This window comes from Syngnathoides biaculeatus, chromosome 15 (assembly GCF_019802595.1).
Source record: "Syngnathoides biaculeatus isolate LvHL_M chromosome 15, ASM1980259v1, whole genome shotgun sequence".
Lineage (NCBI taxonomy): Eukaryota > Metazoa > Chordata > Actinopteri > Syngnathiformes > Syngnathidae > Syngnathoides > Syngnathoides biaculeatus.
Window position 1 is genome coordinate 12,619,032 of NC_084654.1, and position 26,699 is coordinate 12,645,730.

General features: G+C 43.7%; 1 protein-coding gene across 1 annotated transcript; it reads left to right on the forward strand.

Moving 5' to 3' along the window:
• The first annotated feature begins 1,656 nt into the window (after nt 1-1,656).
• prima1 (proline rich membrane anchor 1) lies at nt 1,657-18,626 on the forward strand. Its single transcript, XM_061843938.1, has 4 exons — nt 1,657-1,779; nt 3,255-3,396; nt 6,124-6,256; nt 17,996-18,626. The coding sequence occupies exons 1-4, from the start codon at nt 1,657-1,659 to the stop codon at nt 18,093-18,095; spliced, it is 498 nt and encodes a 165-aa protein (XP_061699922.1). The 3' UTR covers nt 18,096-18,626.
• The last annotated feature ends 8,073 nt before the right edge of the window (nt 18,627-26,699 follow it).

The following is a 26,699-nucleotide window of genomic DNA, read 5'->3' on the forward strand; positions in this document are numbered from 1 at the left end:
GCAATGAGCCGATGACTCCCAGCAAAGAAAAAGTACATACATATTGCGAAACCCATAACCCTTATAAGTTGCAAATACAATATATGCATCCATCAATTCTCTTTTCCGCTTATCCTCACGAGGGTCACGGCGAGTGCTGGAACCTATCCCAGCTATCAACGGGCAGGAGGTGGGGTACGCCCTGAACTGGTTGCCGGCCAATTGCAGGGAACATAGAGACAAACAACAGTCGCACTAAAAATCACACCTAGGGGCAATTTAGAGTGTCCAATTAATGTTGTTAGGATGTGGGAAAAAAAACGGAATACCGAGAGAAAACCCACACAGGCAGGGGGAGAACATGCAAACTCCACATAGGGAGTGCCGGGATCGAAACTGGGACCTCAGAACGGTGAGGCCACCATGCCGCTGTTTTGTAATTGCCTTTATTAAAAGTTTGATCCCTAATCCCTACACTGTTCCATAAAAAAAAAGAAAAATAAATCACAGGGCAGATGCAGCGACGCTAGTATTTATTTTGGCTTGTACCCCGGTGACACAGTAACATATTTTAGATATATTACCACTGGCAATAAAGTTGCAATTTTATTTTTTTTTTCATACCAATTTTGACAAGAAAAATTAAAATGGCACGCATGATCAGAATTATTTTGGTCCACATGAAATGAGGTAGCAGGCCAGCTCTTCTCCCCGGGCCTGGAGTTTAACACCTGTGACCCAAGAGGTCACACTGCACTTTAACCAAGTACGCACCAGCATCATCTGTCCAAAAATAAGTTGTGTGCATGTGCATGTATGAATATCTTAGAAATGACTTGTAGCTCAATGCCAGGTTACATCAGTGCTGTTTATCCCTGCATGCTTTGGGTCATTGGAGTTTTCTAAGCAGCATCTAGTCAGTAGGCGTCTCTATCCATCCATCTCTTCCTCTCCCCACTCGACTTGAAGTGGCCTTCGTTGTGCTTATGGACTCCACGCACTGTGCGCGGGCTCCACTCTTGATTGGTTGGTGACTTTGGGCGGACGGGGGTGGGGTTGAGGGGGAGACACATACACACAAACACACGTACAGGATGAGGTGATTTTGGTCCACAGATGATGATGTGGGAGGAGGAGGAGGTGGAGGAGGAAGGGGGGGGGGGCTCCATCATTCGAACCCTCGGTTCTGCCTTCCGGATTCGCTCTGCACGCACTACATCTAAGTTCAGAGGAATCCTGCAGCACCATCTCTCTCTCTCTCTCTCTCTCTTTCTCTCTCTCTCTCTCTCTCTCTCTCTCTCTCTCTCTCTCACTCTCTCTCTCCGTCGCTCTCTCTCTCACTCGCCTTCAACTTCCACGGCTTGAGTGTCCCATTTGCACTTCTACAGGCAAACGAGAAGGGGATCATGTAAGGCTTCGCAAAACAGCAACGCAAATCAGATTTTTTTTTAAAAAAACAAAACAAAACAAAACAAAAAAACCAAGGGGAGAGACAGATCAACTTTGGAGATGTGGATCTATTTGGGTGATTGGCCGCTCCTCATCCCACCGGCTCGCCCCGTCCTACGCTATCGACAGCGGTACTATCGCGTCGCCGCCGATTCGGACTAGGATCCCGGCCGGCGGAGGAGGAGTGGGAAGGTGGTGTCCCGAAGACTTGACGCCCCTGCTGTATGGATGCCGCATCCGTTCGGATCGCCGATGGGAATGTCGCTCCAAGATCTCACGCCATTCACTTTAAGTTGTTGGTCTCTCCTCTTCGTCCACTGCCTTCTCTCGCTGCTCTTACTCTCATGCCAGGTAACGTGCAACACTTTGCCCCCCCCCCCCACACCTTAATTTTTTTTTTTTTACTACAGTACTGTAGTATACTCCACGGAGGACACGTCACTGCCTCTACTTTCTGCACATCTGTCTATTCTATCTTTTCACAATGCTCACTGGCAGCGAGGTATACATGCAATAATTGTGTTATTGTGCTCATAGTTTGCACGGTCCCGAGTCCCGTTTCCCATATCTACTTGCATAATAGAGGCACTGCAAGTGTTCAACTGTATCGTGCTGGTTTCATCTTTTTCTTGCCACATGACCCCCTCGTGTCAAAACAAAACATTCAGAGTGATTTGGTGCACTTCTACCCCACTGTATGTATGCCCCAATATTAAACACGGTTTAATACAATCTATTTGCAAAGGCTATCTGCCAATTTCATAGCTAAAATAGCATACCCAAATTATTAAGAACGCCTGTCAGTATGATTCAGCGCAGAGCATCATAGATATTGCGTTTAATTGGTGTCAAATCACAGCATTACAGAGTCTTTTTCATGCATTGCCTCACTCATACCTAAAATGAGATAGCCAAAATATTAAGAACGCCCCCCCAGTATAATTCAGTGCCGGTCTGTCTCTACACTACCGTAACCTCAGCGCACGAATAGACATATTGTTAAATTAGTATCAAATGACAACATTCTAATGTTTGAAAAAGGCTGAAGTTCTTGCACCGCCTCTATTGTATATTAAATCATGTAGCCCGAATACTAAGAGGACCTCTCAATATCATGCAAATCCATCCATCCATTCATTTTCTGAGCTGCTCAACCTCACGAATCAACATAAAATTCTACTATCCCATAAGGTTTGCAGGCTCTCTAGATAAAGGAGCCAAAATATTGGGACCACAATCACAGGCTCAATTAAGTGTAATATAATAACAATTAAGCATTGTTAAAATGACTCCCTTTCATATAATGTCACAACTTTAAAGACACAAATGATACATTCTTTAATTTGTGATTTGTTTATGGAGGGTGGTGGTGACTCAACTCACAGCACGTACATATCATAAACAAACATCCTAGTGGGAACGTGGAGTGTTTTTTTTCTCCAACACTGTTGGTCGATCTCAGCAGGATGTGTGCAGCAGGCATATGCTTAGTGCTGAGTAGTGTAACCTGTGCCCCCCCACGCTGCTGCCTACAGATACACGGTAAGCTGTTGCTCTCTCTCATATGCACACGCTGTTAGCACGGATCACGTGTAATGTGATCTGCTTGAGTTTGCAAGTCCACCCACTCGCACTCCTCGGGGCAGCCTGCTGCCCACTCTGTCGGTGGGTGGGTGGGTGGCTTCTTGCAGGAATTGCAGCTGGTGGTGTGCTACTACAGCAGCGGGGAGGAGCGTCGAGAGACTGCCGAGTACAATCGAACATGTGTGTGTTGTGAGGACATCATCTTAGTCTGATTTTTCATGTCTTCCTGGTTCCAAATAAAGGGAGAACTTCAGAGGTCATGCTCGCAGGCCGAGGCCGAGAAAGTTAGCCAACAGTGCCAGCTGGCGTGCCACTGTCGACGGTACCCTCCCCTGCCCCCGCCGCCGCCTCCGCCGCCTCCCCCGCGGCTACTGGGCGCCACAGGTAAGAACTCCATCCCTCATCTGTCCGCTATGCTCTCTCTTTACTGGTGGAAAGTACAAATACTTTGTCGTCTTTAGAGTTTTCAGACAACTGTAAGAAGGAAGGATATATCTTATATTCCAATTGTTATCATTATCTAATTCTGCATTTCTTTTTTTTTTTCTCAGTTCACAACATTAGCAAGGCTATATGGACAAATAGTTTTGATGGTACACAAGCCTGAGAAGGCAACTAAGCAAGTTGTCAAATGGGTATTGTTAATACTTGACTGTAAAAATGAATTTTTACTCGAGTACATATCAGAATCTTTTTCTTTTACTGAAGGAGTTGAATCTTTCTTTTCACAAATATGTGTTGTGTTCTCCTATGAAGAGCGTGAGTATCTTTGCCACCTCTGTCCCTCTCCCAGTGTTGCTTGTGCGACACGCTTTCTTTTGTGCAGAAATTCACCATCCGTCCTCGTGTGTTTTTGTACGCGTTCACTTGCGCATGTGATGGAGCCAGCAGGATGTTGACAGCAGCGCTAATTTATGTTCAGCCTGACCTTGGGGAGTACCCATCTGCCTGTGAGATCCAAAGCCTGCTGGGCCGCCAAGCTCACTGGCTCGTTGCGAGGGTTTCCCCTGGAGGACCCCCTCCCTCCATTAAAATACAGATGACTTAATTAAATTAGCTATAATTTGATTAAGAGAGGAGGCTAATGACAGCATCACATATTTTGTTTTAAAGTTGAGCTTTGGTGTGTTGTGTTCAGCCCCTGTTGCAGCAGGATTTTGTATTTCAGTCAGAATCCCACCGATTGGGCGTAACGCTGAAAGTGGCTCTGAGTTGTACGTGGTCTCAAGCCCCGTTAATGAACGGCACGCTGAAATATGGGCGACAGGCATCGCTGATGATGCAGCTGTTGTGAGCTATTACCACGACTCTTTAGAATCACTCACACTGAGCCCTTTAAATGAGAGTCCATGAGTACTTCATCAACAGTGGATAACAGTACAAGGGTTTTCATCAAGGTGCCCCAATGATTTTTTTTTTTTGGGAGGGGGTGGGGGGGCTAGGGGACACTGTTTGCAATTTCTGCCTGACACAATAGCGGGCTACATTTGAATGAGGAGTCATAGACTCCCTTTTTGTGTTTGTAGTCGAGGTTACCGTGCAAACGCCGGCAGGATCATCAATTGGGTGTGAATGCTCAGTTTTTAAACTGTTTGCTCAAATTACATTTTTGGCATTTGGTTTCCATGATAAGTCATTTGGAACTTGAAAATGGAAACAAGTTCATTTTGGTTCACCACGATACTGTTCGGATCTCTAAATCCTGATCTGGCTCACTTAGAGTATGTTTTCGTTACTTGCAAGCTGACAATAAGCTGAAATATAATATAACAGCATGATTGCATAGAGCCTGCCAGATAATACAACAAAAAGTCAAAACTGGACACGGTACAGAACACAAATGAGATTATCCATAAACAAACAATGCTTCCACCCATCCATCCATTTTTTAAAGCAGTGTTTCTCAGCCTTGATGGAGCCAAGGAATACGTTTTACAAATCGCACGGCACACCATTAAACAAAAATGTCACAAAAGTGCACACAGACAGGAGGATTGTTTCTTTTGCCAACTACTTGTTCTGCCTATCATCGTACGTCACTGGCTTAGTTGAACCAAGATACATAGTTTGGAGGAAATCAGTTTCCAAGCATTGTTTCTAAAAATATCCATCCATCCCTCCATTTTCTGAGCTGCTTATCCTCACAAGGGGTGAAGGTGTGCCAGAGCCACCTATCCCAGATGTCATCTGTCAGGAGGTGGTGTACACCTTAAGATGGTTTCCAGCCACTTGCAGGGCATTTTTCAAAACATGGCACACTTGATGATCTGGCTTGTGTTGTGAGAAAATATGACAAGCGGACCCATTTAATGTTTTAACTCCTTTACAAGACTGTTTTTAAAAAAGGTGGAGACAACGCTGAATGATTCATGTAATGGAGGCTCACTTAAATCCTCCTAAGTGCGTAATTATCATTCTATTCTTTCATCTCACGACTGAGGTTTTGCTTGAAAATGTAATCTTTAGAAGCCAATGAATATGCATGGTTCCAAAAAGTGGGACAATGACTGGAACCTTAGCTAATGTATCAACTAAAATCTTCCCCAAAATATCTTCTCCTTCAAAGGAATGGGTTAAGCAGAGACTGAAACTAATCCCATGGAGTAGGAGGGTGGGGGTGATAGAATGCCGAATTAACAAATGTAAACTTGACTGGAGGGGGTGTTCCATTTGGAAGTGACTTATAACAGCACTTTTATGCATATATCAATCAACATCAGTATATCATTGATAGATAGATAGATAGATAGATAGATAGATAGATAGATAGATAGATAGATAGATAGATAGATAGATAGATAGATAGATAGATAGATAGATATAGATAGATAGATAGATAGATAGATAGATAGATAGATAGATAGATAGATAGATAGATAGATAGATAGATAGATAGATAGATAGATAGATAGATAGATAGATAGATAGATAGATAGATATAGATAGATAGATAGATAGATAGATAGAAGTTGCTGATGCATAAAATGAAATCAAGTGAGTGAGTCTTCCAGCAGACGACTATTGTTGAACTGTGTGTCTGATTGTTTTTTTTTTTTATTTTTTTTTTTTAATTGTTGGCTTGCTAACTTGATTGTTTTTTTTTCTCTCCAGTGGCAGAACCCATGGTGCCCTTGGTGAGACCATGGTGGACGGACATGGACTTTATAGTGATGGGAACAGTGGGTTGTGCCTCGGTGCTTTTCCTCCTCTCAGCCATCATCATTTGCTACAAGGCCATCAAGAGGTTGGTTGTCCCTTTATCTTCTTGAAAACGCTGTCATCTTTTGGCGTTGAAATGCAGTAGAGCACAGAGCTCCGCCATAGTCGAGCAGACAATAAGAGGGAGAGAGTGGCAAGCAACAGCTATGAGGCGGTCAATGACAATGAATGTAAAGTATTGGAAAGCCGGGCACAAAAGCCAACACCATCGCCTAAAATCCTAACATGTTATATGTAGGGATTGATTAACTCCATGTTGAAAAGAGACAAATACATTACTGCAACAAAAGTGAAAAAAACATATAGTGTTACATATAGAGTGTAAGAAAATTTCCTTCTCATCTTCTAAATGTAACACGCGACAGGGATGAGTGTTGTTAACAATCTCTCCACATTTAAATGATTAAATACATTTGCCAAGTACATAACATGAGGCTTCAAAATCGTGTAAAGTCAAGCCAAAACCTTGTGGGCATGTCAGCTCAATGTGCTGAAACCCTGCCACCCAACTGTCGACTGAATATTGTTACTACAAATGTATGCTACTCATCTGGCATCTTTCTTCTACCCATAACTACATATTTGAGCCTTCAAAACAAATTGGCTTAAAGGCTTCTGTGGATATAATATAACATACTGGGTCATTGCGGCTGCTGCGAGTTTGGACGGCCTGCTCTAAAGCAGCCGCGGAAGCGCTAAGAGCCTTTCCATAAACTGGCTGTCATATCTGAAGTTTTTCCACTTTAGTTCTTCCTCCTTCTCTCTATGACATACACACAGTCAAGACTGATAACAAAGTAATCTAAAGCAATAAAGCCCACCCGAAGCCCAGGTCCACACACTGGCTGTCCCAGCTGACATTTTTTTTTTTGGCCTTTCCCTGTGTGATGTTCATGCACTTACCGCGGACGATGAGGTACTCTAAAGCAGCCACGCCAGCAGGCTTTTTGAATGGAAGATGAAGTTTTGGGGCCTAGGCATAACGAGCTAGCTAAATGCATGTCCCAATTACGCTGAGCTATCACCAACACCAGTTAAGGCATTCAAATTCTTAAATGGTGGGGGCAGTCCTCCTCAGAGATGTTAAATACTTGTTGTCACTTATCGAAAACGCTTGATTTCACCTGTTGCTGCTCAAGGTGGCCTGTTGTTGTTCTGCTCTCCACAAAGTTTTCTTCATATCGGCTGTTTTGTATCTGAGTAATCCACTAGTGGCGCTCATGATAATCAATTAATCAATTATCATTATATGTATGTATGGTCGGGTGTCCAGAATTGATTTTACATTTGAAGCACTTGGGGCTCAATGGAGTGGACTTATTCCATGCACTACTGTCACTCTCAACTAATCTGCTCTCTGAAGAGGTGCACTCTATTGGGTTTAAAGCAGGGATTATTTGGTTCGGGCCAGCAATGGCATGGAAACAGGAGTTCAGAACATTCAGAATAAGGTGATTAGTATGAGTCAAAAGAATCCATGAAAGCAAGCACAAATTCAATTGAAAGGTACTCATCATATCATGTATAATTTGACACATGCTCTTCTGTCATGTGAGGGTTGATGCAAAGAGTTCCATACTGACGCAGTCATTATGCCGATGCGTCACATTGGTTTCTGAAGTTGGATCAATAAATTGGTTGTAAATGCCTCAGAGGAGGACTGATGATTTCCAAACAGACAGTCTGATTATGCACTATTATGCTTTATATGGTTGATTTTCATTTGCATAAGTGCCTCTCACAGTGGCGGCTGGATGCACGGGAGGGAAAGCAAAGGAGGAGTCCCACGTGGGTGCTGGTGCCACTGAAAATGTTTCCCCCCGTTTGGCTTATTAGAGGAAAGGCTGCGTGAGGGTTTTGGCCTGCAGCGAAAGCCAGACCCATTTCTCTGTGTGCCTTTCAGTGTCACACATGCACTCTGAATTACACGTTAATGTCAGCAGACATTTAATGAAGACACGAGCACGCACACACACCAATTCCCATTGCATGCACGCGAGCAACCATCCATAAACCTCTTGACATATTTACACACCCTTGTGGGAGTAACTCCAGATGTGTACGCTAAATCACAGAGTTGTTTTATTTTGTCTGTGTTGAGGCCGCCTTTTTGTACATTGTATTTATTCAACTATATTAAGCCTCGCTCAGCAGAAGGCTATTTCTTCTTTCTCCAAACAACAACTAGGCATAGGCAGGCAGCGGAAATAATGGGTGGTTGACTCAGGAAATCATTATGGCAACCCCCTCACCCCAACCCTGTCTAAGCCAAAGGGCACCTTTTTATTTATTTTTTTTATTGCAGCAGGAAAGTGTTGTTGCAATACAGACTCCCTCCCCAAACCAAAGTCATTATTTATGAATTAATTTGCTCAGTCATTCAGTTCCAGGCCACATCTTTTATACATGCAAACGGGTCGTGTCCTGAAGCCCTGTGGGCTGTGGACTCCATGCAGGCTGCAGTGCCATGCCACTTAAAACCAGGTCCAGTCAGAGCTCATTATGCATTCATTTGTCAGCAACAAGCAATCTAAGGATAAATGGGCTTCCTTCAGTATTTATCATGCCTGCCCTCATCATTTAATAGTCAAAGGAGGATGAATCCCGGTGAAAAGGAAAGATAACGTTCTCTGCCAAAGACGGCCAAGAAAATAACTGAGAATCTTGGGGTACGATTTTTTTAAACCGTTTTAAAATGTGAGATTACCCACCATACATCGCGGGGCATGCAAAATTGCCTGGTCTCACCAAGGGAACCATGGGTTCTGCCACTTGGGAGAAGAATTGTTGTGCTTTCTGCTCTTAAAGTGGGACAGTCTCCGAAGTTGACTAACACAGCACACCATACACATCACATTACCTCCATGTACAATTACGAATGTCCCTCCCAAAATAGATGTCTGTTGAAGTACCCAGACTGACATGTGGGAGCCGACGTGGTGGCCACAGGTAATCCAGAAAGCTGAAAAATACAAAGAGGAAGAGAGAGCAGTAATACTAGAAGACGAAATAGAAGAAGGTAGCCCAACTGTTTTTCTTCTTTGGTAACTGTATTGCGTTTCCAATATCCTTTTGTCATTTTCATAGAAGTGTCTGTGTCACGGATTGTGATCGTAGGTTTGACTGGAGCCAAAAACCAAGTGCAATGTTCTCCTCCAGCCAGTCCCTTCACTCCTTCATGGCCCAGACTAAGACTAGCAGTTTCCAACTCCCCATGTCGTAATTCCTTTTCGATGGGGAAAAGCAACGGGAAAAAGAAGGGAGAAAGATGCAACTTCTGGGATTCAGGGTTCCTCTGGGAGAGGACGCCTCCTGCCTCAGTGTCGCAGGTCTTAACTTCCACAACAAGCTCCCGGGAAGGTTTGGGGTGTCTACCGATTTGGGTGGGTGGGTGGTGGGGGGTCTGGTGAATAGCTCTTTAAAGTGTAAAAATGCTTGTGAGGTGGCAGGGATCCAACGGAAATGGTAGCAGGTAGAGGTTGTAATTATAGATGAAGCAGCAGTAGAAATTGGGTGAGCCCAGGAAATGTAGGTGGAGCGAATGTGGCAGTTGATTGGATCTTTGCCGGGTCTAGTTATAACTGTCCATTGGTGATGATGTTTCCCTGGAAGTGAACAGAGGAGAGATGGAATTCACATTTTTCTGGTTTCACAAAGAGGCGGTTCTCAGGTAGGCGTTGGAGGACTCACTGGAGATGTTGCTCATCCTAGGGAGGGAGCGGGAGAAGTTGAGTAAATCATCTAAGTGGACAAAGATGAACCGGTCGAGCATGTAACGGAGGAGGAGGTGTTTGGAAAACAGCGAGGGGGTTGATCAATCCAAATAGCACAACCAAGTATTCAAAATGGCACGAGTTGGTATGCTTTGCGTAGATATAATTTGGTGAATATCTGGACATTGCAGAGGGGTTCAAAAGAGGGATCAATTTGGGGAAGTGGGAATGTACATTTTACAGAGATGTCATTGAGTCCATGGAAATTGATGCAGTTGTGGATAGTGGTATCTTTATTCTCAACAAAGAAGAAGATAGCCCCCGTTAGGGAAGCCAAGAGCTGGATGAATCCAGAAGCTACGGAGTTACGGATGTAGGTCTCCATAGCAGTTTTCTCAGGGCGGGAAAGGTTGGAGAGGCGGCTTTAGGAAAGAGGGGCTACCTGCCCCTAGGTGAGTAATAGGTGAGTCCAGCCGATGGCAGTGTTGGGATTGATGAGCCACAGAATTCCAAGGACTAATGGAGTCTCAGGCGAGGGAATGACAAAAATCTGGATGGTTTCATGGTGATTACCTGAGATGAGTAGAGTAGATGTTTCTGAGGGTCAAATTTAGTCTTGCCAAGTTGCATTTGCTTCCTCTAAAGCAGTGGGCGATGATGCAGATGTGGCCGGGAGTACAGGATGTGGCAGAAGAACGGAGGGGACAGAAGGTGTGGTGGTGACCCATTGGGACAAGGAACGTGGAGGAAGGGGTGGCTGAGCAGTTGGAAGACCTTGGCGGACAGTGAAGCAAAGAGCACGGAAGAAGCTCTGGGGAGAAAGAAGGACAACGAGGTAAGTATGATCGCGGGAAGTAGAGTAGCTCACATGCAGGAGTCCAAGACACAACCTGTGTGCCACAGATGAACAACAATACTCTGGCACCGACTTCCTGGATCTGGCAGGCTTAAATGCATTGATGAGTGCTGATTGCAGTTGAGCGATAGAGGGAGAGGAAGCCGAGGCACAAAGTGCTACCCAAGTTCCATAAAAGGAACTGTAGGAACAGACCGTGACATTTGACAAAATTTGATGTTAAACACACACAGGAAATTGCTATCATCGAACAGGTTCAACATTTGTGATCGTTGTGCCCCACCATTTTATCAGCAAATTGGGGAAGAAAAACTACGTATAATATATCCGCACTACAGAACAATCATAATCTAATAAAAAATCCTCAAATTAATTTTAGTTCGTGGTATGGGGGTACACCACTTTAGCTGTGCAGGTTAGTTCACCACAGTAGTCTTCAGATTGGTGAACATTGAAGATGGTGGACAATTCTCTCTTGGCCAATCAGCAGACATCTCCTTGCTCTACCAAAATGTACCATGTGATATGTTACAAACGTGGGATGGTGGAGGTAGGATATCTTGGGGATCTAAAAACTAATCTAAAAAATCTAATCTGAAAAATAAATACTGTATGGAACCAAATCACCATGCTTGGTGGAAATAAAAACAAGATTATTTTATTGTATCCAGATGGCAAAATTATCCCCAATCACACAGACCTGTAAAAGATGAGAACACTGTAAGTAGTATGAAACTGGATATGTGGGTTTAAAATTTTACACATGAAGGTACAGTGCTCCAGCGAATGTTGCACGGTCTATGAATATTGAGCCCCCCCCTCCCCCCAAAATAAAGATGTTGCTGAAACAATGTTGTTAGTCAATACCAATAAGAGGGAAGGGGTTGTCAGAGAGGAATGATCCACATCCAGTGTATATTGAGTTCTTCCAGGCCCTCAGTGCTTCAGGCTTTGACAAATAAAATCATCTGGATGTGGGCCAGGGCCAGACCGCCGCAAACAACCGAGGAGGTTAGGAGGTAGCTCCGCAGGCCACTGCCCTACTGGCCTTTTCTTATTTTTTATCATCTGTGCCTGCCACTCATCTGTCACAAGCAAAGGGGGCTTGCAGGGGGAGGAAAAAAAAAGATGAAGAAAAACACTTCCCTACAATTCAATTCGATCGAGAGTGCACAGCAGCAGCAGCTACAGCAGAGAGGCTGGTGCGTGCAGGCATAAAGAAGAGGATCAGGCACATGCTGCCTCTCAGTGTTGCCGTGGCATCCCAAGCAAAAGACATGAGGCTGCTCTCCCTCCCGGCTGTCTGACAACCCAGAAAGCCAAAATAAACAAAGCTCAGCCCGACGTGCTAATGGAGCGAGATGCTTTTCCTAATCACTTAGCGCTCCGGGAGGCTTGTCTAAAAGCGGATATTACTCCACAGCTGCTCCCGACCGATTCAAGGGCAATGCAGTACATCCAAGAAACTTGTTAAATCTTAACTTAGAAGACTTGTCATGTAATATTCCATACAGTACCTAAAAAGCATCCTGCAGTGTTGTGAACTACTGGATGTTACTGTAATTTCCAGAGGGTAACTGTAAACAGCATTTATCACATGTCCTAATTTCATCACGACCCAGAGCCCCAACTTCAAAAAGGAGCTGTGCTGTGATTGCACAGCTTTCCTATAAAATATTCATCTAACATGTGAAGTGTTGTTTTGCCACCTGCCACACGTCGACAGCTTGCCATCTATTATTGAAACGCATGTGTACACGTCCATTGGAGCCTCAAGAATGTTTCGTTCTGTCTGTCCGGTAGCCTCAAGCAACATGGTCAATGGAAGTGGTCCTTACATTGTTGGAGAATGCGACCTGCAGCCAGCAGCCTTTTGATGAACATATACAAGGCACATTTCAAAATATCTTGGAAAAAGTTTTTTTACCACATTAACCTCGTCAGACATTTATATTCGTTACCAGAATGGGGGGATTGGGGGTTCTTTCGGCTTGTCCCTTTTGGGGTCGCCACAACGTGTCATCTCAGATGAACGCACATATTTGTTTGGCACAATTTTTACACCAGATGCCCTTCCTGACGCAACCCTCCTCAGGGAGTGGAGGTCCAAGTGTCCAACTGTTTATTGCCACCGACATACAGTATCGTAATCCTAATGTACGATTTTCAGCAGGTAGGCGTGGAAGAGGTTCTCACCCAGTTGGTCTTTAAACTACATGAACCAGTATGTACTGTACACATATACCACTGGATTGACCAACAGATCACTTTAGATGCTTTGGATTTGAGACTGGCACAGCTGTTGAGTAGAAGATAAAGATTCTGTAGTCAATTATGAGCAGTGAAAGGTCAACACTTGGTTTCACCAATGTTTTTGGTTAAAATCATGTTCTACTGCTGATTACTAAAGAAAGGGGAAAGCAAAGAACTAACAGGATGGGCATCTGGCATCAAAACTGTGCCGGGTGACTCGGACAATCAGAAAATCATAACAACCTTGCAAGACCAATTCTACTACATTTCGATTTGAAAAATCCTTTTAGTTGTTCCTTGTGCATTATTTGAATTTCTCAAGACTGTGTATTTGGGGAGTTTGTTAACAGTAAACTAAAACCATTCAAATTCCACATAATGTGTAGAATTTCTCTGTGAGCATCCATTCATCCATTTTCTTTGCCGCTTATCCTCACGAGGGTCGCGGGGAGTCCTGGAGCCTATCCCAGCTGTCTCTGGGCAGGAGGCCTGGTACACCCTGAACTGGTTACCAGCCAATCGCTGGGCACAAAGAGACAAACAGCCGCACTCACAATCACACCTAGGGGCTATTTAGAGTGTCCAATTAATTAATTAATTAATCAATCAATTAATTGGTGTTGCATGATTTGGGGATTCTTCTTTTCCTTTCGGCTTGTCCCGTTAGGAATGGTGACTTTTAAAAATACAGAATATAATTTTGTTCATTATGATTTTATCAAAGATTCTCCATGTTTTTGAGATGTGGGAGGATAGTGGAGTGCCTGGAGAAAACCCACACAGGCACGGGGAGAACATGCAAACTCCACACAGACGAGGCCAGGATTGAACCCGGGTCCTCAGAACTGTGAGGCCAACGCTTTACCAGCTGATCCAACGTGCTATATACGAGATGAATTTCACTCTGCCAGCTATTCCACGGAAATTAATTTCATGATATCCACATTAGTTGAGATGGTCCTGATAATCTTAAGTAGTGAATTACTGTTCATGTACATAACTACGACCTACTTTGTTTTTTAAAGTTGTCAAACTATCTGTTTGATCCCCTTGAGAAAAACCTTCAGTAAACGCCAGCTCCAACAGCCGCAAGTCGCATGCAGCATGTGCTTCCCCCTCTGGGGTGGACTATTAGCTCTCTTGGGCTTCCCAGACTCCCGCGGGGGACACGGTGAGCAGCATCTGTCTCCTAGGAAGCGTTTGTCGTGACTCACACTTTGTTTACAATCAATCCATTAGCCAAACGCATCATCTCCCACGACCACAAACTCTTATTATATGGTGTAGTTGGAGTGCTGGATGGTGATTTAATTTATTCAGGAAAAATATTATTCAAAGGTACCTGGACTTGTGTGAAAAAAGTAATCGTACCCCCAAACCTAAAGAGTGGTTGGTCCACCCTCAGCAGCAAGAACTGAAATCAAGTGTTTTCTAAAATTGGCAGAGAGTCTTTCACATCACTATGAAAATATTTTAATGTTTTGTCACTGCTTATACAAAAATTGTGTGAGTTTAAAATGATCCATCCATCCTTACCACTTATTCTCACATGGATTACGAGTGTGTTGGTGCCTGTTGCAGCTATCTGCTGGTGAGAGGCGAGGTAAACCCTGAACTGGTCTCCAGCCAATCACAGGGCAAATATAAACAATTCATATTTACAGCCAATTGAGAGTCTTTAATTGACCTACCAGACCTTTTTGGGTTGTGGGAGGTCACTGAGGTACCTAGAGAACACCTATGCAAGTACGGGAAGGTCCAGATTTGAACCCAGGTCTTCAGAGCTGTGAGGGAAGTGTGTGAACCAGCCACCCACTGTTCCACTGGGTTTAAAATAATAATAGTGAAAATAATAACAATAATTACTTTTGTGTTTGTAACGGATTATCTGTAACGAACACCTTGTTCCTTGTTGTATGTACGTTCATCAATGCACTTAGCACCAGGAAACCCTTGGATAATCGGTGATCTTGATGATCAACTTCATGGTTGTGTCATCGGACCTGCGGCTGCATGTTTCAGATGCTCGGACGAAGACAGGACTGATCACCATCTGATGGTGTGTCGGCTCCAATGGTGGGGAAATATATTGGTCCGACCTGGCAGGCCTTAATGCATTGCGACGGTCTACACGGGGGGAATGTCTGTCTGAGTCCTCCGTCAAAAATATCTTCAATGCGCAACACACATCACATGAATAAACCACTGTCATAATTCTAATTCCCACTTCTCAGACTTGGTGGATTGGAGAATACGCCGCGATTGTTGTGACCATGATACAGTTTTTGAGAGAGACTTTGTTCAGTGATAAAAGTACTCTCTTAGAATAGACAGCCGAGTAAGAGTCCTGAGGAGTTGTGTCATGCGTCTCGGAGGCCGTGACAGCTCAGACAGCACCAAGTGACATAATGGTTTAACAGGTGTGACAAAATCACATTCACATTCGAGGACCGAAAATGAGGGCTGACGAATCAACTCGACAGTGGGAGAGCATTGAAACAGAGTGAGGGTGTGCAAAGGAAAAGTCTTGGCAAACCAACACAGAAATGCTGGACTAACCTTAGAGTACAAAACGGCAAGCCATTGAGACAAATTTATGATTTCCTTTCCCAGAACGCTTGCCGCTTTTCTGCTGTTCTGCATAACAGTTGCGTAACTAACAGAGCCATGACGAAAATTCCAAGGTATACAGAATTTCTCACTGTACCAGTTCACAGTCGAATCTGTTTGCTGCTTAAGTAATGACCGAGTCCACGTTGGGTCTGGACCGGTCTGAGAAGGAGCGGTCAAAGTCATCGGGCCCAGTTGTTGCTTTTGAAAGACAAGATGTCGCTCAAGGCTTCTCGGCTTTGGACTGGACACTGTATGCTGCGGAGCGGGACAATGACTGTATTAACTGTATTCACATGTGTCTCTTGAGTTACATAAGCCTGCCCAGCTTGGGGGGGGGGGGGGGTCGCAGCACAAGGCACACTACACTGGACAAATATAATAAGCACAAAGGCACAGAGAACTCCATGAAAAGCACTTCTTTGAAGTATACCAGCCTTCGCTTGGTCCCATCTTAATAGTTTTGCATCAGGAGGTATTTTCACCTACTGATATTATTCCCACCCCGTTTCGACAGCCGCACATGTACTCATCAATTTGGGTAGAGATCATATCTCGCAGTGGAGGGAGGTAATTGCCTTATCACCTGCATCGCAATGCATCTTTACCTTCGTGCCAATGTGACGTTTGAACACAGGCCTTATTAGAAGTGATTGACGAGACCAAAGAAATACAATCAGCATCTTGATTAGCTCAAAAGTGCCTTTTCAACAGCATCACCTTCAGCTGACAGGGGCTGCATTGTGTACTGCTGACTATTCAAACAATGACATCACTGCACTTTCTCTCTATGGAGTGAGCTTCACCTCGGCTGCCCTTATTTAACAATTGAATATCAAATGTATGGACAAGCTACAGCAACCCTCTTTCCACACACACGTATTATCAAAAGTAAGACCCCCCCTTCCCAAAAAAAAAAAAAAAAAATGCAGCGCTGTAGATCCCCAAACTGTAGGCCGGTCACAAGCCCGGATAAATGCAGAGGGTTGGGTCAGGAAAGGCATCTGGCTTAAAACGTTGGCAAACTAATTCGAGCATTCACCTAAAGAATTGGATTCTGGATCAGTCTCGGCCTGGGTTGACAGCCACCAGCTGCGCTAACCTGGATGGCGCCGGTGAATATTTAGCGACAGTCGGTCAAAGACGAATAATCGGTAGGAAGCGGAGCGTTAAGTAGAAAGAGAAGAGGAAACCGCAGACCCTTGAACTGGATGTGGGGACTTCGAATGTTGGAACCATGAAAGGAAACACTTGGCACTTGGTTGATATGATGATTAGGAGAAAGGTTGATATATCGTGTGTACAGGAGAGCAGGTGGAAAGGCAGTAAGGCTAGAAGTTTAAGGAGCAAGTTTGAAATTATTTTACCATGTTGTAGATGGGAAAAGAAGTGGAGTAGAAGTTATTTGAAAGAAAGTTCGCTAAGAATATCTTGGAGGTGAAAAGAGTGTAAGATTGAGTGATGAGCCTCAAACCTGAAATTGAGGGTATGGATAATGTTATTAGTGACTATGCCACGCAGGTAGGATGAGAACTAGAGGTGAAAGAGAAATTCTGGAAAGAGCTAGACGAAGTAGTTATGAGCATACCGGACAGAGAGAGAACCGTAATTGGTGCAGGAAAAGGAGTGATGAAGAAGTGATAGGAAAGTATGACATCCAGGAAAGGAACTTGGAGGGATAGATCCTGATAGATTGTGCAAAAGGATGGAATTTAAAGGAGGTTACAAAGATCTTCTGTTGTCCACAACTCACAACCAGATGCTCACATGCTGACTAACGGACTCCAACTCTTGACATCACTCAGTTCTCAATTTTAAAGGTAGAACTAATTGTGACATGCTTTAGTACCTTCTCCAGTGTATCAAAACAATCGGTGCTCAAAATTGCAGTGGCGTTTTTTTTTTTAAAAATAAGCACAATAGGGCTATTTTTTGCAGATTATATTCCAAATGTTATGTACTACTGTCCAGTTTATACTGATAGATATAAGAGAAAGTAACTTTTACAACCAGTTTATCACTTGTGTTACTTTTACTCTCATGTGTTATTTTATCACATTTTTTTATGAAGCCTTAAAGTGCTATTTTGCTTTATTTTCTTTTATCAAAAACAAACAATGACATTTACTTGGGAAGGGGGGGGGGGGGACTGCAATAGATAAATAGCAATTCAATTCACACAAGTTTTAGCCCAAAATCACCTGCAACTATAAGCAGTATTGAACTAAATGAATGGATGGATTTTTATTTTTTTGTTTATTTTTCAACTTTGCGGGCCTTTGGAGTGTCTGCTATATCATATCCTCATCATTTGTTTTGATTTTTTTGTCAGGAAACCACTGCGTAAAGAAGAGAACGGGACAAGTCGCGGAGAATATGCCATGAGCATCCGCACCAAGAAGGCCATGGGTACAAACAACACTGTGGTATAGACATGACTCCAGCTCGGAGCAGGAAGTGACAGCGTTCACCATCTTTCAGCCCCCCCGACCCCCACTCCCTCAGTGACACCTTCTCATCCCGAATGCAAAAGGGTTTTACCAGACTGGTGAGCCCCCCCTCTTCGGCTCGGACCAAAGCCACTGGTGAGGTGAAGAAAAGGTGGAAGTAAACGCCATGAAGGCAAGCGAGGATGAAAGCCCCCTCACTCCCTCCCTCATCCCCCCCTGGTGTGTGCTGTTGAAAAGCGTTCCAGCAGGCAAAGCACTTGCTCTCAGTAAGAGCAAGTGTTGCTGACAGGCTGCTGACTGTCGGCCAGTCCGCCACACATCCAGACCTCACGCACTCTTCACGCGTGCAATACAAACACAGACAATACAGCAGCCCCGCGGCGCCATTTTGGGCCAAAGCCCATCACCCACGATAAATAACATGCATGCACTTTTTACAGAGAATGCAACTTTTTTTTTTTTTTATATAATATATCCTCCATTTTTGGTTCTGCATTTAGGAGACAAGATGCTTTTCAGGGGCGTAAGCTGTCACTCTTGGCTCTGAGGCGTGCATTCATATGACTATGCAATTTAAAGTAATCCATATTTAAAAAAAAAAAAAAGAGGAAACATCAACACCTTCTCAAGACTCGTAATATGCTTCAGTCATTCATCTATTTATTTTCTCTATTTATTTTTCTACCAAAAAAGATATTGTACAGTTTTCAGCGTGAACATTTGGACAGTTAGTTTCTTGATTTTTAATGAATTATTTATATACAAAAAAAAATTCATTTTGCCACTGTATGCCATTGATGGTGTTATTAAGACACCAATGCAGAAAACGGCATCAATTGTTTGTCCCGGTGTGTTTGATGAGTATGTTTTTGTCAATGTCCCGGGGGGTTTTGGTGAATGTTATTTTATTTCCTTACACCTTCACATGCTTGTCTACTTTTAGTTGATTAAAAGTGATAACAACACACATTCTCCCATACAAAGACAGTGGAGCCTCTAAGATCCCATTTGTAGACATTTTAAGTCCTCTGTTATTTATCGTGTTTCATTCTGTTAAGGAGGAAAATGATAGAACTGGCAAAATGAGTTTGCTCATTAGCCATTATTCCATGAATGTGGCAAAATGTTTGCATTTATTGGTTCTAAAAAAAAAACCACAAGTGGCCATGAAGCTTTTTTTAAAACATTTTTATGTCACACTCAAGGGCAGAGCTGGCCCATCGTATCATTTCACATGGCCTGCGCAACCCTGTGTTGACGTTATTTTTTTCTTCCCAAAATCTTTAAATTCTCTTCACATTTGACAACTTTGAGAAATGGCAAGCACTTTAAAATCGGAATGTTAGGAGTGACACAGGGCTTACGACCACGCTACCCTGAGAATGCCTGATCTGGTCAGATCTCGGAAGCTAAGTGGGTTTGTCCCCGGTTAGCACTTGGATAGGAGACTGCATGGGAATACCAGGTGCTGTATGCTTCTCAAACAAAATTTCCATCCGTCCATCTTCTTAACCACTTATCCTCAATAGGGTAGCGGCAGGGCTGGCGCCTATCTCAGCTATCTTTAAGCGAGAGGCAAGGGTAGACCCTGAACTGGTTGCCAGCCAATCGTAGGCCACACATAAACAAACACTCATGCACACTCACGTTCACACTTACAGGCAATTTAGAGTCTTCAATTAGCTTATCATGCATGTTTTTGGGATGTGGGAGGAACGCAGAGTGCTCGGAGAAAAAGTGGGGTGAACATGCAAACTCCACACATGCGGGGCCAAGATTTGAACCCCAGATCCTGGAAATGAGAGGCTGACACTCTTCTTCTTTTCCTTTCGGCTTGTCCCGTTAGGGGTCGCCACAGCGTGTCATCTTTTGCCATCTTAGCCTATCTCCTGCATCTTCCTCTGTAACCCCAACTGCCCTCATGTCTTCCCTCACCACATCCATAAACCTTCTCTTTGGTCACTCTAAACGCTCAAAAATGAGTTTGACAACACTAATGGTGTAATTGATATGAACCTTCGCCTATGAAGCAGGTTATTGTTACATATCACCGCCCTTGTCCCAATACTGGAGAAAGTTCCATTTCCTGTACTATGGTTATCATCACGTTTGTCTTAATCGTGCAAAATGAAACAAACATACTCGTGGCGTTACTTCTTAAATACTCACTGAACTGAAATCTTCCAAGGTTTTTTCTGAGGTCTCGCATCGCATCTCGCATGGCGATGGTTTAAATTTAACTTGTGAATTAATAGATTTCAGGGACATTTGACTTTAGAGGTTCCACTGTAGCAAAAGTGTTGTGTGTGGATTCGACAATCTTGTACGTTTCTTCGTCATCACCATAGAAACCAGGGGGCTGACCTTGTGACTGGCGAGGGGATAGGACAATCGGACAATAGGCAGAGATCATGTTGCACCCGCATGAGCTTGTGTGTGCACGTGCTAAGTGCTAGCAAGGCTGTCATTTGAGTACAGTTATTGGCTAATTTGTTAAAAACGAGAATTTTGCGTTTAGACATGCACAGATAGGAGCCGACGAGCCCCCCCTCTAACATGTACCTAAGTGTATGTGAGAGATGTGACGGATGCATGAATGTAAATATTGCTCTTTAAATATCTGCCTTCTGGACTGTTAATTCATGCACAGGAACATATGTTTATACATACGACAAAGGAAAACAACGTGCTACCATTTAGATTTGTTAATGTTGTCATGTTGATGGAACAAGCCATTAATGTACATAGGGCAATCGATACTCCAAATACACACACACACAACACACAAACATACACTTTATGCATTACAACGGGTAGAAAGAACAGTGTGCATACATTGGTAACCTTGCAGAGATGTGTAAATAAAAGTGTACATACTGTAAGAACAGAGTTGCCTTTGATTGTGTTTAAAGGACATCAATGCTGTTCCACAGTTGACGATGGTGTGGTGTAAAAAAAGGAGGCGTTATATTTAGCCTGGTCTGCTCTGTGTGGTGCAGGTTTGGAGCTGGGCCCCTCCCCTGTGGTGGGACAGAGTGTGTGGGTGAGTGTGGGTGGAGGTGGGGGGGCCACTGCTAAGTCTGTCTCACACGCTGCATCTTTAATGAACCGCCATCAGCAGACCTTTTCCAGCCTGCTATGACACAAACCAGCAAACGTGTGGGTTACGTATGAGTGATAATGTCAACATCTGAAGTGGAGCTAAATAATGGACATTTAAAGAATGGCACCATCCAATAAAATTCCGCTGAGCTGTATCAACAATTCTGCTTTGATACACGTGAGTGCAGAAGACCATACAATCTGTTGTTCATGACATATCTATAAAAAAATATATGTACCACATCAGCAACAATGTCTAAACTAAGTGATTTTACTTTATTTTGACATACAGTCTGTGTGTGTGTGTGTGTGTTTCTTTCGGTGTCACCACAGCATGTCATCTCAGATGAACGCATATATATGTTTGGCACAATTTTTACGCCGGATGCCCTTCCTGACGCAACCCTTCTCAAGGAGTGGAGGCCCCCAGGTCCCCGGGGTCTCTTTTTTGACATACAGTAAAGAAAATAAGTATTTGAACACCCTGCTATATTGCAAGTTCTGCCACTTGGAAATCATGGAGGGGTCTGTAATTTTCATCGTAGGTGCACATCCGCTGTGAGAGAGATAATATAATAAGAAAAATCCAGAAATCACAATTTATGTTTTTTTTAACAATTTATTTGTGTGATTCAGGTGCAAATGAATATTTGAACACCTGAGAAAACCAATGTTAATATTTGGTACAGCAGCCTTTGTTTGCAATTAGAGGGTTAGGGTTAGTTAAAATGATGAGTTCGATCCCAAGAACACCATCCCTACTGTGAAGCATGGGGGTGCTGGCATCATGGTTTGGGGGTGTTTTTCTGCACATGGGACAGGACGACTGCACTGTATCAAGGAGAGGATGACCGCGGCCATGTATTGTGAGATTTTGGGGAACAACTTCTTTCCCTCAGTCAGAGCATTGAAGATGGGTCGTGGCTGGGTCTTTCAACATGACAATGACCCGAAGCACACACCCAGGAAAACCAAGGAGTGGCTCCATAAGAAGCATATCAAGATTCTGGAGTGGGCTAGCCAGTCTCCAGACCTAAACCCAATAAAAAATCTTTGGAGGGAGCTGAAATTCCGTGTTTCTCAGCGACAGCCCAGAAACCTGTCTGATCTAGAGAAGATCTGTGTGGAGGAGTGGGCCAAAATCCCTCCTGCAGTGTGTGCAAACCTGGTGAACAACTACGGGAAACCTTTGACCTCTGTAATTGCAGACAAAGGCTACTGTACCAAATATTCACGTTGGTTTTCTCAGGTGTTCAAATACTCATTTGCAGCTGTATCACACAAACAAATCGTTAAAAAAATCATACATTGCGATTTCTGCATTTTTCTTTTTAGATTATCTCTCTCACAGTGGACATGCACCTACGATGAAAATTTCAGACCCCTCCATGATTTCTAAGTGGGAGAACTTGCAGTATTGCAGGGTGTTCAAATACTTATTTTCTTCACTGTAGAAACACATTGGTCACAATATGAAGTACCCCCTCTGCTCCGATCCAAAAGCTGTCAAGATTTTGCCTTTGCAAAGATGATAATGTTTTGTTTAGATGAAAGAAGTATTCATTTAAAAGTACCTGTAAAGTGTAAATAAATATGTATTTGAAATTGTTAAAACCCCTGTCAAAATCTGAATAATCATAAAATATTTAAAATATTGGCAAGTATATAAAATGAGGCAGGCCTCTCCACTCTCCGAACGATTTAAGGGTGTTCACTTCATGCACTGAGACCATGCCTCGCTCAAGTGTCAATTAAATACTATTTCTACGACCTGAAAAAATAGATCCTACTTCAACTAGCATCTTTCTTGTACCTTCACGTAACTACATGTTTGAGTTCTGTAGTGACTGGAATATATCCCACAAGGTCTTGGGGGGGCTCTTCCGCCTTCGCCATGTGATGACGTGTCCACTCGCGGCCGACAATGAGCCACTCTATTTATCTATCTGAAAGGAAGATACATTTTCAAGGCGTAGGCATAGTTAGCTAGCTAAAATGCACATCATAATTTTGCCGGATGCCAACTAATGCAAATGAAGGTGCTCAAGTTCATACATAGTGGGGGAGGGGTGACTCATGTTAGTCTCCAAAGTGCATCTCACAGATCCATTTTGACCACGTCCCCAAAAAATTTGGAACTGAAATGGTGCAAAAAAGGGGGACAAGCGTCCTGGTCTGCCAATCCAGAGGCATTGTCCCCACAAATGTTGCAAAGCCAACCCAAGAGACCCCCCTCAACATCAACAGCGATAGGGAACTCCAGGGTGAGCTCATCCACCCCCAGGGTCCTGCCACCAAAGAGCTTTTTAACCAATTTCACGACTTCAACCTCAACGATAAGAGAGCCTGCCTCCGAATCGCCAGACTTCTCATAGGAAGGCGTGTTGGTGGAATAGAGGAGGTCTTGAAAGGAGTTTTCTTTGGGGTGAGTATGTGGATGTGACTGGGCATCTCTCTATACTCACTATGTGCACTGAGACTGAATGGCAAGCTCTCCCCACAACTCAGAAAAGGACCAGTGCCCGAGAACACGGAACGGTTTTTAACAAGTGGTAAAGAAAAAAAATTCAATGTTGCATGAAAACTGCTGATGGCGTGAGAGGAATCCCATATGATGACAGTTTGAACCAAAGTTTTGTTTGAGTTTTGACTCAAAGTCCACACTGTACCACTTTTGGGCCAATCAGCGTTCCCCATTACATTGCATAAACAAGGAGTTATAACCGTAACTTTAAATTAAATTCAAACCAGTTCTAAAAAGTGTTTACAAAATTGACAATTAATACCCTTTTCAAAACCCATCATGAGTGCACATGTCAAGAAAATACCAATCAAAAATGACACAGAATCCCCATCTTTTTAAAGTATAAATCCTGGTCCCACACTGATCTCTGATCTGGTGAACTTAAAGTTGTGGCGGCCGAGTGTGCATCCATGTCCTGTGTACCGCAGGCCGATTAGGAGGAGTACTGAAGAGTCAATGAATTCTAATGTGAATGAGGCAACGTAGTACTTTCACAGCCATGCTCGCTGCGGATGCCCCGCTTGACACTAACGCCCATGGACACTGTGAGCAATTTAAACATTCATGCATTGTCCAGCCCGCCCTGCGTGGCTTTCACTGTCATAAAAACAAAGTGACAGTACTGGGCGGAGGCACCAGAGATTGTCGCTAGATAAACAAGCTTTACCAGGAATCATCATGTGGGGTACACAAAGGATGGTTTGGTTTCAAGGTGCATGAAAAAGTACTTGAACTCAGTACATACAGTCAGTAAAAGTATTATAGATATGTGTAGCTCTTTGTATTGAAAAAAAAATGCTATAAGGAGAAGTACTGATAAGTAAAGTAAGAAAAAGTATAGACTCTGAACTGCTTTCTGTTGGTACAACCGTAAAAAGAAAAATAAATTGTTAGCTAACGTTCAACCAGTTCAGGGTGTACACCGCCTCCCACCTGAAGATAGCTGGGAAGGGCTCTACTCTGATACCCTTATGAGGATGAGCAGCTCAGAAAATGGATGGATGGATAGCAAACATTAACTAATTAACAAAACTTCACCTGTGTGTGGTTTTTCATCCATCCATCCATTTTCTGAGCCACTTATCCTCGCGGGGAGTGCTGGAGCCTATCCTGGCTATCAACATGCACCCTAAAGTGGTTGACAGCCAATCGCAGGGCACACGGAGACAGACAACAGCCGCACTCACAATCACACCTCGGGCCAATTTAGAGTGTCCAATTAATGTAGCACATTTTTGGAATGTGGGAGGAAACCGGAGTGCCCGGAAAAAACACACACAGGCACGGGGAGAACATGCAAACTCCACACAGGCAGCGCCGTGATCGAACCCAGGTCCTCAGAACTGTGAGGCCAAAGCTTTACCAGCTGATCCATTGTTCCACCCTGCGGTTTTTCAGATCAGACAATTTTGGAATGCCAGAAAATGGTGTTTCTTACCAGACATGAGACATTTGTCACCGTCGTGGAATAAGAACAAACCAGAAAAATGAATCAATATTAACGTGGCACCAGGAAGGATGAAATCATTATCAGCTGCTGTCCGGAAGTGACGTCAAAGTGGCCCAGGAGAGTTATGTGCTACCAGGGCACACCACTGAACTATGTCATCTCACAGATCACATAGATATGATATCTGTTTTCTACTGTAATTTGTAATAAGTTAAAAGTTATCAGATTTTTTTTTTTTATTCTACTTCAAAGTATTTGTCCTTACTTCCTTGCCACAACTATGCATGTGTGTTTGCTGGGAAGAGTTGTGACCTTCACAATCTTGGAGGAGCCACTCATGCACTCTGTCCACCAGAGACATCTTGGGTCAAAATTAATTACCGCCGACTGCCACATTGTCCTCCAGGAGGCTGTCAGGCAGGGTGGGGAAAGCCTGCATACCTGCTGGACACTGATTACATAAGAGGCTTTGTTTGGTAAAAGAGGCAAAATGATCACAACGGCGGGAGCGGCTGACAGATGCAGCCCTGGCGCAGGCGGGGCACTTGATTAGACAGACCTGCACGCACAAAATCCAGAATCACTTTTGTCCACCCTCCCGCAGCAGGAGGGTGTTGATGAGCCAAGACTGGAGGTTGATGACAAGGAGGGCACTGTGGGCCTGATTCAGCGAGCCTCGCGGGTCACTCGGGTTGAATGCGTGAGCGTGCATGTGTGTGAGTTCATGAGTCACGTTGTGTGACTCATTTTGCTCACACCTCATCACGGGTCCTCTTATGCATGCACAAAAGTAAAAGTCAAATCCCGCAAACAACACATATCCAAATGATTTAAACAGTTTTCTCGCTCCTAAATTTCCAGTATCTAAATGAGCAAATTGGATTCATGTTAAAGCCTGATAATGAAATCCCAAACTAGATGTATGTGCCCTGCTGTCATGACATCTGTTATGCTCACGCTAATGCAGTTAGACCTCACAACAACGCTTCATCATAACAAACCGCATTAGGCCAAAGTTAATTGGGTTTGCCTGGCAAAGTCCTATCTGCTGTGAGGAGGAGGGCGGGAGACCTCCAATTTGGGCTATGGAGCCATTGGTAGAGGGTGCGGTGGGTCGGTGGGTGGGGCAGGTGGGAGCTATAACCAAAATAGTCTCGTTTAACTCCAAGCTCTGTCTCCCTTCTGATCGAGTTAGGAAGCTGCCCTCGCAACTCATGCGGCCTCCTGATGGATCCGAGTCGTGATGGCGAGAGGCAGTGTGACGGACGTTCTGACAAGAATCAGAGATGGCGCGCTGGCTAAATGCGTGTCATTTTCCCGGAGAGGCCAAGTCTCTGGTCCGCAACCGTAAACAAGGAGGCTGATTTAATCGCGCTGCCATTTGCATTATGGTAAAATGGACATTTATAATATGAGCGGGGATGTGAAAGTCAAGTAAATGTCACATTTGAATAATGGAAATGACAAGTTGTAAAAAAAAAAAAAAAAAAAGGAACTTTTTATTGTCCAC

Excerpts from the sequence above, each read along its gene's own strand:
- prima1 (XM_061843938.1), top strand. The coding sequence starts at position 1,657 with ATGCCGCATCCGTTCGGATCGCCGATGGGAATGTCGCTCCAAGATCTC. Across the intron at positions 1,780-3,254 it reads TGCTCTTACTCTCATGCCAG|GGAGAACTTCAGAGGTCATG; the intron begins GTAACGTGCAAC and ends TTCCAAATAAAG. Across the intron at positions 6,257-17,995 it reads TGCTACAAGGCCATCAAGAG|GAAACCACTGCGTAAAGAAG; the intron begins GTTGGTTGTCCC and ends TTTTTTTGTCAG.